The sequence below is a fragment of the Polistes canadensis genome, unplaced genomic scaffold (genome assembly GCF_001313835.1).
Source record: "Polistes canadensis isolate GaletaPanama2010 unplaced genomic scaffold, ASM131383v1 scaffold_122, whole genome shotgun sequence".
NCBI lineage: Eukaryota > Metazoa > Arthropoda > Insecta > Hymenoptera > Vespidae > Polistes > Polistes canadensis.
The window spans coordinates 325319-339305 of NW_014569669.1; the positions used below are offsets into that span (position 1 = coordinate 325319).

The 13987-nt window shown below is 33.9% G+C and overlaps 1 protein-coding gene across 6 annotated transcripts in view; it reads left to right on the plus strand.

Moving 5' to 3' along the window:
* Positions 1 to 13419, plus strand: part of LOC106788017 (voltage-dependent T-type calcium channel subunit alpha-1G-like) — a 67021-nt gene extending 53602 nt beyond the window's left edge. For all 6 annotated transcript variants that reach the window (XM_014750891.1, XM_014750892.1, XM_014750894.1 and 3 more), the window contains 19 exons: positions 2365 to 2520; positions 3230 to 3364; positions 3587 to 3880; positions 4376 to 4530; positions 4641 to 4787; positions 5195 to 5360; positions 6116 to 6462; positions 6588 to 6780; positions 7016 to 7165; positions 7315 to 7695; positions 8210 to 8402; positions 8514 to 8775; positions 9059 to 9189; positions 9275 to 9424; positions 9566 to 9858; positions 9956 to 10226; positions 10440 to 10708; positions 10804 to 11113; positions 11197 to 13419. In XM_014750891.1, the coding sequence (XP_014606377.1) occupies positions 2365 to 2520; positions 3230 to 3364; positions 3587 to 3880; positions 4376 to 4530; positions 4641 to 4787; positions 5195 to 5360; positions 6116 to 6462; positions 6588 to 6780; positions 7016 to 7165; positions 7315 to 7695; positions 8210 to 8402; positions 8514 to 8775; positions 9059 to 9189; positions 9275 to 9424; positions 9566 to 9858; positions 9956 to 10226; positions 10440 to 10708; positions 10804 to 11113; positions 11197 to 11810 (4617 nt within the window). In that variant the 3' untranslated portion in view covers positions 11811 to 13419. The remainder of the gene's footprint in view (positions 1 to 2364; positions 2521 to 3229; positions 3365 to 3586; positions 3881 to 4375; positions 4531 to 4640; positions 4788 to 5194; positions 5361 to 6115; positions 6463 to 6587; positions 6781 to 7015; positions 7166 to 7314; positions 7696 to 8209; positions 8403 to 8513; positions 8776 to 9058; positions 9190 to 9274; positions 9425 to 9565; positions 9859 to 9955; positions 10227 to 10439; positions 10709 to 10803; positions 11114 to 11196) is intronic.
* The last annotated feature ends 568 nt before the right edge of the window (positions 13420 to 13987 follow it).

A 13987-nucleotide genomic window follows, 5' to 3' on the forward strand; every position in this document is an offset into this window, starting at 1 on the left:
ATTATTATTATTATTATTATTATTATTATTACACGGTATAAACGTGTACAAAAAAAAAGATTTATTTTTATTTGTTATTTATTATTATTATTATTATTATTATTTTAAATATTATTATGTTTATAATTGCTACTATCGATTATTCTTAGCACATTCATTGACCGCACATCTTGTTTATTCTCGCTTTTCCTCTATTTCTATTTCTATTTCTATTTCTGTATCTATATCTATTTCTATTCCTGTTTCTATTTCTCTGTTCTTTCATCTGTAATTCACTACTGTCTGAGATTTTTCCGCATTTCTTTTTCTCTTGCTTTCCTATCTACTTTCTCTTACTCTTTCTCTTTCTCTTTCTCTTTCTCTCTGATTTAATCTATCTTTGTCTTCTGATCATATTACGTATCCTTGCCTTTTTCTAAACTATCTGCTTTCGCGGTAACGAACCATTTATCATTATCAATAAATTTTTATCAAAGACCACGAATTTCTCTCCTATATATTAGTTTATTAATCGACAAATTAAAAAAAAAAAAAAAAAAACAAATTAATAATAATAAAAAAAATATAAATAAATAATTTTTTTGTCTAGAAAATTTGTGCACATAATATCCTTCTGCGTTTCACAAGATCCAATTACGTGTTCATTAGATTAACGTTATGGTTAAGAAAAATAGTAAAAAAGAAAACAAAAAGCAGCGGTCTTTCCTGGAGCTTTTGAATCTTTTTTCGTTTGTAGTGAAATTGTTCTCTTCGTACGCGGGATGACTAAACCACGAAAAAAAAAAAAAATAAAATAAAATAAAAGAAAAAAAAAACAAGGAGGAAGAACAAAAATATAATACTTTCATCCGACCACATGAAAAAGCTTTTGTATCGTTTTAAGTATATGAACTACTCGTAAAAAGTTTGAGAAGCTGAAAGCTAACGTACAACGGATGAAAAAGAGAGAGAGAGGGAGAGAGAGAGAGAGAGAGAGAGAATGAGAACGGGTGAATATTCGTGAAATTTTATTTTTCCCGCTCACAATGTTCCTAGAAAAAAGAAAAAAGAAAAAAGAAAAAAAAAGAAGGTGCATTTTATTTGGTATCATGGAAAGAAAAATCCGTGAGTTGCTTATTAAAAGTGCATCCATTCTCGTTCCGCGGATTTAAAACGAATACAAATTCTTTTTTATTTGTTAAAACTTTGAAATTGGAATTAAAAATTCGATTCGAACTTGGAGAAACGCGGTGAAGGGGCAAAGAATGAAAAGTTTATGAAATATTTTCAATGCGTACAATCCAACTTATTACACGATTTAATATTTGGAAAAGAGAGAAAAAAGAAAAGGAAAAAGAAAAAGAAAAATGAAGATAAAAAATAAAATAAGAAAAGAAAGAAAGAAAAAACAAACATAGAAAGCAAATTATTCGTTCGTTCATCAGTTATCACGTGTCAAGAATCAGAATTCAAATGAACATGAAATCGTAATGGAATAAAAAGAGAATCTATAGGAATATTACGTCGAACTTTTGAATGCAAGAAAATGGTATGTGAGGTAAGTAGATGATATACGGAATGCGAAAGAAACGACCAATTTAAATATGGAACAAAGAGAAGTTTTGCTTTGGTTGCTTGACGGTACTGTGGTGATTGTGGTTACAGTGGAGCAGAGGAAATGAAGGAGGATGTGGGATGGGGAGGGGGTGGGGTGGAAGGTGGAGGGGTTAGAAAACAAGGATAAGCGAAAATCTCATAAAGAATGTTCACGTATATACGTATAATACAAAAACGTATTACATATATACACGTAAATATGTATATGTATATATATATATGCAGAGAGAAAGAGAGAGAAATTCGTGGTACGCGATGCTTTCAGCATGTATATGCTGAAAAGGAGACGATATCGATTGGCAATACGTTTTTGTAACCGAGGCCAGATATGGAAATATGAACGTGTCAGGCCGGTTCCAAAATTTAAAACAAATTTCTCCATCGTCCTTGGCCCGATTGTTCAAAATGACGAATGAAGCTTTTCGGTGCTTTTCAATAGTACTTTGGCATCCGATACGCTGATTATCTTCTTCTTTACATTACTCCTTTTCCATGCTAGTTGAGAAGTCGGTCGTACGATTAAATCGGGACGCACGGATATCGGGACGTGGATATTGTTGTGATGAAAAACGTAGTAACGAAAAGAAATAGATAGATAGATAGATATATATGGAGAAAATGATTTGATTAGACCATTGTATGAAAATATGGCCCAATTGGTTTCGTCTTCGCCAATCGATAAAGTTATCCAAAGATCAATGGATTTTCCTATTCGAATAATGATTTTCAAATGTTGTCCATATTATTTGTTCGATCCATTTTAAATAGATATTAACGCAAGAAGATTGGAACGTGGTGCTTTTCAATGGTATGCAGAAAACATCTCACTGGGCTGCCCTCTACTTCGTAGCTCTGATGACATTTGGAAATTACGTACTGTTCAATCTTCTAGTCGCCATTCTCGTGGAAGGTTTCTCATCCGAGGTGAGCCTCATCAATTAAGATATTATGTTGATAATCGAAAAAGGGAAAGGGTTATTAATATTTTATTTTAAACTTTCGAAATTCCGGAAATATTCTAACGAGGAAATAAACTCTTTAAGATATATGACCCTTAACATTTAATCGCAATTTTGCGTAAACCCTTTAAACGATCGATTTGACGATAAAACAAAACACCGTGAAAGTAGACGTTCAAACCCCTATCTTCCATGTTACTGCGAGGATATTCAACCGTAAGAAGTAGGTAAAGCTATCTAAGGATCGGCCAATGTATTCATTCCATGTACATATATATATATATATATGTATATATATCAACCTACCCACGTTCTTATGTTGCGTGGCAAAGTTTACGCTCTCGTGATAATGCGACATTACGCCATTGGCATCGAAAAACCTTATCGTGTTCCTTCTACTCTTTAAATCTTTCTAAGGAAATTAATAGACTGGAACCGTTTCGTTATCGCTTACGAAATTACGCCGTAGATTTTATTTCTTGTTAAAAACGTGAAGAAAATTCCAAACGAGATTTCTTTCCATCTTGTTATTATATTTGATCTCTCATTTTCTTCTTCTTCTTCTTTTTGTTCTACTTTTTTCTTTTTTACTTTTTTTATTACGCGAAATTTCAACTATCTATAAGATTAAAAGGTTTTTTGATCGGTTCATTATTATCGGCACGCGTTTACAGAGAAACGAAAGGAGAGAACGAGAACAAAGAGAGATGGCCAAGTTGGCAGCAAAAGAAGCAGGAATGGGTAGCGAGGAAGGATCTTCAAGGGTTTCGAGATCTCATTCGATTACCGACAGCGACACGTATACACAGGTACGAGATATTAAAAAATATCAAATCCAATTCGTACAAGATCCGAATAAAACTTTAAATATTTTTTTCCTTTTTGACATTATCAATTCTTCACGTTGTCTCGTCGATTGATTTCAACAAGAAAAATATGTAAAACAAAAATAAAAATAAAATAAAATAAAATGATCTCCAAAAACAGTATATATATATATATCGTATAAAGATAAATTTGTTTGCTCGTAGGAACGAAAAAATTCTTGGCAAAGTGCGGAGGAGCTTAGAAAATACAAGGACAACAGTTGTAGGGAAAAACAGAACAGCAGTTGGAGGCAACGTATAGACGAGCCAAAGTGCAACATTCAAAAGGAAAACAAAATGATGAGTGGCGTTGGTCAACCACCGATAATCACACATACAGCAGCCACTCCTCAAGACTCGCCAAACACAACACTCGACGTTGGTTACAGAGACCTTAATTATCGTGCGGTTTTTCCACCGGCTGCCACCCTTTCCTTTGAGTCTATCGACCGGACCGGTGTATGTACTCGATCATAGTCGATCTAACTTGCAAACTTTCGATATGCTCTTTAACTTTCTCTCTCTCTCTCTCTCTCTTGTGAATATGTTCCTGAACATGTATCAACATCATCCTCGACAATTCTGTTTGGCCTGAGGCTGATCATTTTCTCGTTAACTACTTCCTTTTCGATCGAACGAGTTCATCGTATGCGTATCGCATTTAAAACTCGAAAATCTAAAAATCTCATTTGGATTTATAATTTATTCGAACATCTAAATAATCGTTTATTTATAATATATATATATGATGCCGGGATAATTATGACGGTAATCGGAATTAATTTCATGATTTATTCTTTAATCATTAATTCTTATATTATATTAATATGTAGAATATTTTTGTTTTTACTCATTGGATCAATCCATTATCATAATTAATCCGGTACATAAATAAATATATATATATATTTCTATTTAAAGATCGAAGATTTTAATAACGATATTGATTTTCAGAGTCAATGTAGTATACCATCAGGATTATTAAAGTTACCAGACAATGGTGGTAGCAAGTTTTCAACGAACAATTTGATGGCCGGACAATTTCCCAGACGAATAAGCCTAGTAACCGCGGTGGTAAATCCTTCCTCGAGAGAATTCTCAAACTCCAGGTAGTAAATACTATTGATAGTGGTGGTGGTGGTGGTGGTGGATTCGGTTAATTATCCCATTTGGATTAATCACCGTTATCTCTTTCTATTATTCCTACGTATTATCTCAGTCCACCGAGAATACATAGAGGATACTCTTGGCGTTTGTCTCGGCCATCTTTGCGAAGAAAACGTTGGTCCCAAAGCGACGAGGAACAAGCCAGTCGAACGATCGTTTTGAACAATGGCAGAAGTGCCTTTGGCGGTTCCAATTACACGTGAGTACGAAAGAGAGTAGTAGTAGATGACTATAGTTCTCGGTTGGGTCTCGTAAAAGCTTTTATCCCATCTCAAGCTTCGTTGTCTTGTCTTTGTTGAGATGTCTTTGTCTACCTACCGTTCTTGTAACTTCCTCCTTTCCTTCCTTCCTTCCTGCCTTCCTTCCTTTCTTTTTTTTTTGTTTTTTATTTTGTTCTTTTTCATCCCTTCATTTTTTTCTCCGTCTTGTTGATTCATTCAATTAACGAAGCACAGTGTCTCCTCGCGAGACTTTTATTGAGATCACTCGAACGTACTGTGATTACACCCCTTCGATTTAAATCTTTTTCTATTTTTTTTTTTTGTTTTTTCCGTTATTTCAATTCTTTTTCTTCTTTGTGTTTTTTTTTCTTCTTCTTTTTTTCAGCTTCAACGGTGGTTATTTGCATGGCTCGATAAGAAACGACACGCAATGCGACGCGCCCAATAATCGAACGACCGTCCTAACGAGCAATAATCGCAGCCTCAGCCCCAACAATTCCATCGAAAGCCGCGGCTCATCGATGCGCCGTTATACGGCCACGCCTAACCAGGCATGTAAACTAAACAAAAGAACACAAAAATAAAAGAAATAGAAACATTTTATACCGATGTAATCGATATCAGACACGACCTGTCTTTTATCTTTTCACTTAATGCTTTTTTTCTTTTCTTTTTTTTTTTAATCATAGAGTACCTTTCGGAAAGGGCTTTCCCATCCGACAACATCAACCCCTGGTTGGTGTCATATGAAAATTGACATTCAATTGATAATTGAATATGCATTGAATTCAATCGAAATATAAGATTTGATATTTAATCAATTTGCATCATAATTTCATAATATATCCGATTAATTTCATCAATCAGAAATACACACTAAACTGTTATTTTATTTCAAGTTATAAAATTATATTATTTTTCAATCGTAATTTAGAATTAGATATACAAAATTTCGTACGTTTGAATAATAATTGAATTGGTTTATGCACTAATTGCCGAGATTATTTTCAAGCACGGTAATAAATGATCGGCATCGTTTACTCGTTATTACGCTTTACGGATGCAAATGGCTTAAATATTTATCGTTAATTCTACGTTTCTCTATTTGGCTTATATATTTATTTGTATTCTAGAAATTGTATGTTAATTGAATGAATGGATGAAAGATATGATAATGACACCATAAACAAAATCATAAAATGTGTCATTTATTCAAATCATATTTTGATAATTAACAATGAAAACAAAAAAAAAGAAGAAGAAAAAAGGAAATATTCATTAAAATGATTTTACATGTTTGAAACAGATGCGATGGATCGGGGAACTCTCGCGAAGAAATTCTTTAAGGGGATACGAAAACGTTCATGGTACGGGTAGAAAGAGCATGGTGTCGGATGATATGCCGGCACCATGCTCGACGCCTCGTACGATAAACAATTTGTCGATGGAAACCGGAACACTGCCGAGAATAAAGCCTCTTCCGGATCAGGATGACGATCATTCGCGTACTGACGATCAAACACCTCCTTCAAATGGCCACGGTAGCGCCAGCAGCGTTGAAAGGATCAAGAAAATTTTTATGTTCTTCGAACCGAAGGGTTGTCTCAAGGAACGCGACGATTATGCGCTTTATATATTTTCGCCTAACAACAGGTTCGAATAACTTTTCTTTTGCTTTAGTTGTTTTTTTTTTTGTTACTATTTCACTTATGTTAGTTAGAGAATTAAATAATTACAATATTGAATTTTATTCGACGGGGTTTTCTTTTTTTGGATAGATTTCGTGCATTCTGCCGTTGGTTCGTCGATCAAAAATGGTTCGACAATGCGGTACTATTCTTTATCGGTTTGAACTGCATCACCTTAGCGATGGAAAGACCAAATATACCCTCGCACAGTCGTGAGAGATTATTCCTCTTGACTGCCAATTATATCTTCACCGCAGTATTTGCCGTAGAAATGTTTATCAAGGTAGTTTGATAATATGATATAAGAATTTTTAAAAAATACATTTGAAATATTGATCCTTACCACTCCTACCTATATCGATATCATATTTCTTCCATCAACTTTAATATCGAACTAGACTCGATATTGTAAAATGTAATTTTTAAAATATTCTAAAATTAAGGAGAGTGCGATAAGGTTTAATTGATATTATTTAAATATTATATCTCGATTATATATTTGTTTGATTTCGTCTCAGGTCGTAGCAACGGGGATGCTTTATGGTTCGGACGCTTATTTCACGTCAGGCTGGAATATCATGGATGGATCCTTAGTTATAATATCAATCGTCGATTTAATGATGTCATTAATTTCTTCCAGTAGTCCAAGAATATTTGGTATCTTAAGGGTATGTGTATTTTATTTGTTAAATTTTTCTTTTTCTTTCCTTTTTCTTCTTCTAAATTTCGTCTTAGTAAAAGAGATTTTAATCATCATCATTATTATTATTATTATTATTATTTTATCTAACAAATATAAGTTTAATTATTTTCCCAGGTATTTCGTTTGTTGAGATCGTTGAGGCCATTGCGAGTAATCAATCGCGCTCCTGGATTAAAGTTGGTCGTCCAAACTTTATTGTCATCTTTACGACCGATCGGCAATATCGTTCTGATATGTTGCACCTTTTTCGTGATATTCGGAATTTTGGGTGTTCAACTGTTCAAGGGTGCGTTTTTTTATTGCGACGGTCCCGATATCAAAAATGTTCGCAATAAAACAGATTGTCTTGCGGATAAGCGTAACGTATGGCTCAACAGGAAATATAATTTTGATGATCTCGGGAAGGCGCTTATGTCTTTGTTCGTTTTGTCATCCCGAGATGGTTGGGTCAACATCATGTATACCGGATTGGATGCGGTTGGTGTGGATCAACAGGTAACAACTTCTTCGATCGATATACTCTACATATGTTATGTATATTTCTTGCCTCTAGTATAGTTATGTACTTTAACTGTATCTAATATGGAACAGCATGCAATATCAAACACTGTAATATCGAGTAAACCACGTAACTTATACAAAATTATGCAAACGTATTAATTATTTTACATGCATTATTTTATTTTTATTTTATACATTATAGAGAGAGAGAGAAAATAACAACATAAAATATTTTATATGTAAAAAGTATTAACAAAGAAACAAAAGCAAGTAATTTTTCGAATGATCTGATTTATCATTTTGGTGAAGAAAATAATCGTTTTAATGCGTTTAAACTTATTTGAAATTTATATTCATTGTTTGACAACGTGTATAAATTTCGTCTTGAAAAAAGTAATATGTCTCTACGTTTCAAAAAAGTTTCAAATTATGTTTTCCATGTTAAATTAAGTTACTCTAAATGACAGATATATCAAAATGTCACATTAATATTTGAATTTTATTTCAGCCGATCGAGAATTATTCGGAATGGCGTTTATTATATTTTATCGCGTTCATACTTCTGGTTGGATTCTTCGTTCTGAACATGTTCGTCGGTGTCGTCGTTGAGAACTTTCATAGATGTCGAGAGGAACAAGAAAAAGAGGAACGTGTTAGAAGGGCCATGAAAAGGGCTCAACAAATGGAAAAGAAACGACGAAGTTGGTCAAATGCAAACAAATTCTTATCAATAATTTTAATATGATTAAATAATTTTCACTTTATTTAATAAACCAATGCCTCGTATTATTTTCTTATCTTTCTTTTTTTAGAAATGCACGAGCCACCTTATTACACGAATTATTCAAAAACACGACTTTTCATTCACAACGTCGTAACTTCGAAATATTTCGATTTGGCAATAGCTGCTGTAATCGGTTTGAACGTTGTAACAATGGCAATGGAATTTTACATGATGCCAAAAGCGCTAACTTACGCTCTTAAAATATTCAATTACTTTTTCACCGCCGTTTTCATCCTGGAATCGCTCATGAAATTGTTGGCACTTGGTATACATCTTTATTTGAAGGACAAGTACGAGAATTCATATATATATCCTCTTATTGTTGGACTATTCTTTGTCTTTCTGTAAAACTCGTCTAATTCTATATATACACACATATATTTTTATAAATAAAATTTTTAATCTATTTCGTATCACATAAAAACTTTTTCATTAAACTTGCCATTTCTTCTCTCTATCTCTCTCTCTTTCTCTCTCTTTTTCTATCTTCTCTTCCTATTTCCATTAAATTCTATTACCATTAGATCTTCTTGATTTATATATCTCATAAAAAAAAATCTTTTATCTCTGTAGATGGAACCAATTGGACGTAGGGATCGTTATATTATCAGTAGTCGGCATCGTTTTGGAAGAAGTTGAATCAAAGATTATACCCATCAATCCGACCATCATTCGCGTTATGCGAGTATTACGTATAGCCAGAGGTAAGTTGTAACGAAACAAATAATTTAATGTATCTAATTTAGATCGTTATGATGAATAAATGATTTTCCTTGATCTGTTTTTTAGTTTTAAAACTGTTAAAAATGGCCAAAGGTATACGCGCCCTCTTGGACACGGTAATGCAGGCGTTACCGCAAGTTGGCAACTTGGGTTTGCTATTTTTCTTACTGTTCTTTATATTCGCGGCCCTTGGAGTAGAACTGTTTGGTCGATTAGGTAAAAATCTTTTGTTTTGTTCTTTTATGCAAATTTGTTTTTTATTATTCCTTCTGTAAATTTTGGAATTCCTTTTTCTTTTTTATGATTATTATTCTTCAAGTGTTTTTTACAAGATTATAAAATAATTAAAAATTGTAGAATGCAGCGACGAAACACCTTGTCAAGGACTCGGTGAACACGCACATTTCAGTAACTTTGGTATGGCCTTCCTTACTCTCTTTCGCGTAGCTACAGGTGATAATTGGAATGGAATAATGAAGGATACACTTAGGGACGATTGCGACGAAGCTACGGATTGCGTGAAAAATTGTTGCGTAAGCACGATCATCGCGCCTATATTTTTCGTCATTTTTGTACTAATGGCGCAATTCGTACTGGTCAATGTGGTCGTAGCGGTTTTGATGAAACACCTAGAAGAAAGTCATAAACAGGCACGCGATTTTCAATTGAATTAAATCAATTTGTATGATTTTAATTTAGAATATTATATAATTTAATGGGAATAATTAAAATGTTTTATTATTTTAGATGGAAGATGAATTGGATATGGAAACGCAATTGGAAAGAGAATTGGCCGCGGAACGAGAGGAACTTCTCGAGGTTGAAGAAGAAGAAGAAGAGGGTGGTGGTATGCTTGAAAGGCGGATCGTTGGTGATGAAGTTGATGAGGACGATGAAAGAGAATTCGATTCGATAATAGGAACAAGAGAGAAGATTATTATTAGACCCGGTCTTGCCAAGGTTCGTTCCTTACCGGCCAATTTCATTTATAATCCGCCAAAGGAAAGAAGTTTCGATGGTAAGTTTAAATAAGAAAATTTGATCTCATTATTTATTAGATTGATTTTAATTTTAATTATAATTCAGTCATCCATCAAGTATTTTAATAGTAAAATTGTAAAAAAATTATTAAAACGGAGTAAATTAATTTGATTTACAAATAATTTATTTGACTTTATTCAGTAGATATATATATTAATACTAATATTATAATAAATATTATTTTCGTTAGATACTTCAGTTTCTGTGGCAATAAATGTGAAAGAAAGACGTCGTAGTTCGTGTTTCCGCTCGTATCCAAGACCGTCCAAGTTTAAATCGAAGCGCCGTCAGACCTTCCATTCGAGTAACCAACGAAGGTCTTTGTTACCAATGCACTTCGAGGTCACCGAGGTCTTTGAGAAACCTGTATGTAATTTGAGCGTACCGCGAATCATTCCTCATCGTATTTACGAGATGGAAAATCAGGAAGCTATACCACAGGAGAGTCAATATCTTCGAGTAAGTAAGAAAACTCATATAAAATCGTTTGATTAAATATTGTATATAAATAATACGATAAAATATTTTCTAAACAAAAAAATAAATAAATAAAGGTAACGACGAGCAATAACAAAGAGAACAAGTCGTTCCTTTGCGTGAGCAGACCAATGGCAAGTTCCTCGCCAGTAACACCGAGTGGTTCAACGTCGACTCTGACCACCGGTCTGAGATATCAAAACGAACGTTATTTGTTACCGACAGCCGAGATCTATCCTTCTAAGGCAAGTTTCTCTCGTAGAATCTCGACCGATACTCAGTCGCAATCTGAGATAAGTGCTAGCGTTGCTACGGGAAGTAGTACGAGAACGGGGAGCAATGCTAGCGAGTATACTACTACAAGTATTCGAACGAAAAAGATCGAAGGTAAGTTGATCGTCTTTCGATAAAAAAAAACAAAATGATATATCCAAATTAACTCATTTTTTCCTTTACTTCTCGTACTTTAGGTACTAACGGGGAAAATAATACGAGGTTATCAAAGGATAATAAGGACAAGCAACAACAACGGGTGAGTCAAACGGAAGAAGAGGATCTCGACGTGCAATCAGTGATCAACGAAAGAAGGCCGTCCAGGCTGAAAAGTGCAACCTCATCCGGTACATCAACGACCGGTACCAGCGATCAATGTGCTCAAATCGTTAGGGTCGAAAGTTTCGCTCATATTTATGCGGCCGAGGAATTATTGCCGGACGAGTTACCTGACGAAAGTTCGGCGTTTGAAAATGTCAGCGAAAGTGGTACGAGCGGAAGTATCAACGAGAGTGGTACTGTGAGTGGTAGTGATGTTAGTCGTAGTATTAGCGGCCTCGTACAGGTGGTAGAGTGTACTACTTGTCCTGCTATGAGCACGGACGTTAGAATATACGTCGATGATACGGATTCTATCAGCAGCAGCGGACACTTTGGAAGAACTTTTGCTGAGGATGATGACGATGACGATGAGACGCCTGATATAACTATGTCGATTTCAGCGCCGATCGACGAACAAGTAGAAAAAGATAACGTTGAAAATGTGAGAGATGAGACACCACCCTTGGCTGGCCCTTCCGATCCCTCTTAATAACTAACATTGCTGCCGTGATTTAATTCGCGACTAGGAAGAAATACGTAGTATAATCGACGGCGTCGATGATGGGCTCTATAAGAAAGACTGTAGTGCATGACAATATAGTCGTTATATTCTAGTCACTTTGCCGCCGTTAAAATGCCAAAGAGAAATATGAGAATATAGAAGAGGAGGGGGATAACGGAAACGCGAATATGGGTTGGAAATGAAAATAAGAGGGATTATTAAAAAAAATGTCTCTTATTTCAAGAGTTTTTAGAGAAAATATTCGTCGTTCGAATGGTGACCATTAGAGATAATATATTAGATGAGACAAAGATGTTATATTTTCATCTAGATCTCGTAACTTGATTTGAGTTATCGAACTCGTATCATTATCCGAAGCTAAGAATAATACCTAGGGGGGAAGGTAGTAGTCGTTGTTTTTCGGAACTGTTCGATCAACTTTTCGACTAATTATTTTCTCTCTTAATTTATTTCCATTCGATTCTCCTTGTCTCGTAATTTTATTTAACAAGATTCATTATTATTTTATCGAGACAAATCATCGTTTATATTATCTTTTTTACGTTTAAGACAATTAACTTTGATAATTGAAAATCATTGAACATGATTGATCTATTATCTCTCTCTTATACACACATACACATATATACACACACGTTAGAATGATACATTTAGAGGAATCGAACGAAAAGTCGATCGATCGGCTCGAATCGAAATCGGCAACCCTATCTTTCTTTCCTAAGTACGACGGTATCTCGTTTAAAGAAAATTTCCACACGAAGAAAAAAAACTTACACAGTAAAACAAAAAAAGTTAATGGGGGGCGACATACACAACACGTATAACGCACTGAAAACTTATGACAATCTCTTATTGCCAGCGGTATCGAAACTCAGTTCCCGCTAATGAAGCGTCATGGAAGTCATATTCGTAGGAATTGGTAGATCAAGAAAAATAAAAAGAAGAAGAAGAAGAAGAAGATGATTCTTAAGATGAAGAAAAGAATAAGAAGAATAGTAGAAGAAAAATAGCAGAAAATAGAGAAAAAAAGAAAAAAGAAAAAAAAAAGGAAATGAAGAAAAATAATTGAATAATAAATAAAATTTAGCGAATTTGGTAGATATCTCTTAGGTAGATTTAAAAATCGAGTCTACGCGACAAAAATTACAATTTATCGGACCACACTTCCTCGCCTTTCCACATTTTACTCGCGTTTATCGCCATCAGGAGTCGTAGAATGAAAATGAATTAGACGATTATTATTGTTGAACGTGAGTTTAATTGAAAATGGAAAAAAAAGAAAAAATAAAAAACAAACCAAAAAGAAAAAAAAAAAAAAACGAGAAAAAAAAGGAAGACGATCGCAATAAATGTTATTTCGAAAGGGCGAGTTTTAATAATCCATCTTTCGTTTAGGAAGAAAGAAAGAAAGAAAGAAAAAAAAACAACAATAAAAATTGAAAAACTTCTTCGTTGGCTTTTAACTCTCGGCGAAAAATTTTCGCTCGATGACACACACACACACACACATACACACCGTTCGATCTAGTCAAATGCGTTTAGATATTAAAAAAAAAAAAAACAAAAAAAAACAAAAGATACAAGGAAAAGAAAAATGAAAAAAAAAAAATAAAAATAAAGGAAAAAAGGTTCATTCGAGTATATATATATGTACATACATACACGCATATTAAATATATTCATTCATACGCGTACTTTAGATAAATAAATAGCGTCTATCCCTCCTGTGGCGAATCACGAGTGAAATCGTTCGATCCTCATCGTTTAATTCTCTTCGTTTATCTCTTTTTCTATCCTAGAACGTTCTTCTCGTTAACATCTGTGATATACTTTAATCGTAGTGTATTTCCTATAACGACGAGCAGCAAACATCGGCAAACGAACGGGTAAAACTTTATAATAATATGGGCATAGAGAAAAGGAAAAAATATAAGAAAACACAAATGAAAGAAAGAATATATTAAAAAGAAAAAAAAAAAAGAAAAAATAAAATAAACGCATATGTCAGATAAAAATAATAGAAAAGAACGGGAGTGGGGGGGGGGGGTTGGAAAAAGAGTAGCTGAATTTTTGTTCACGATTATTATGAAAAAGACTTGAACAAAACGGCGGATGGAAAATCCGGTGTCTCGAGGTAGAACAAT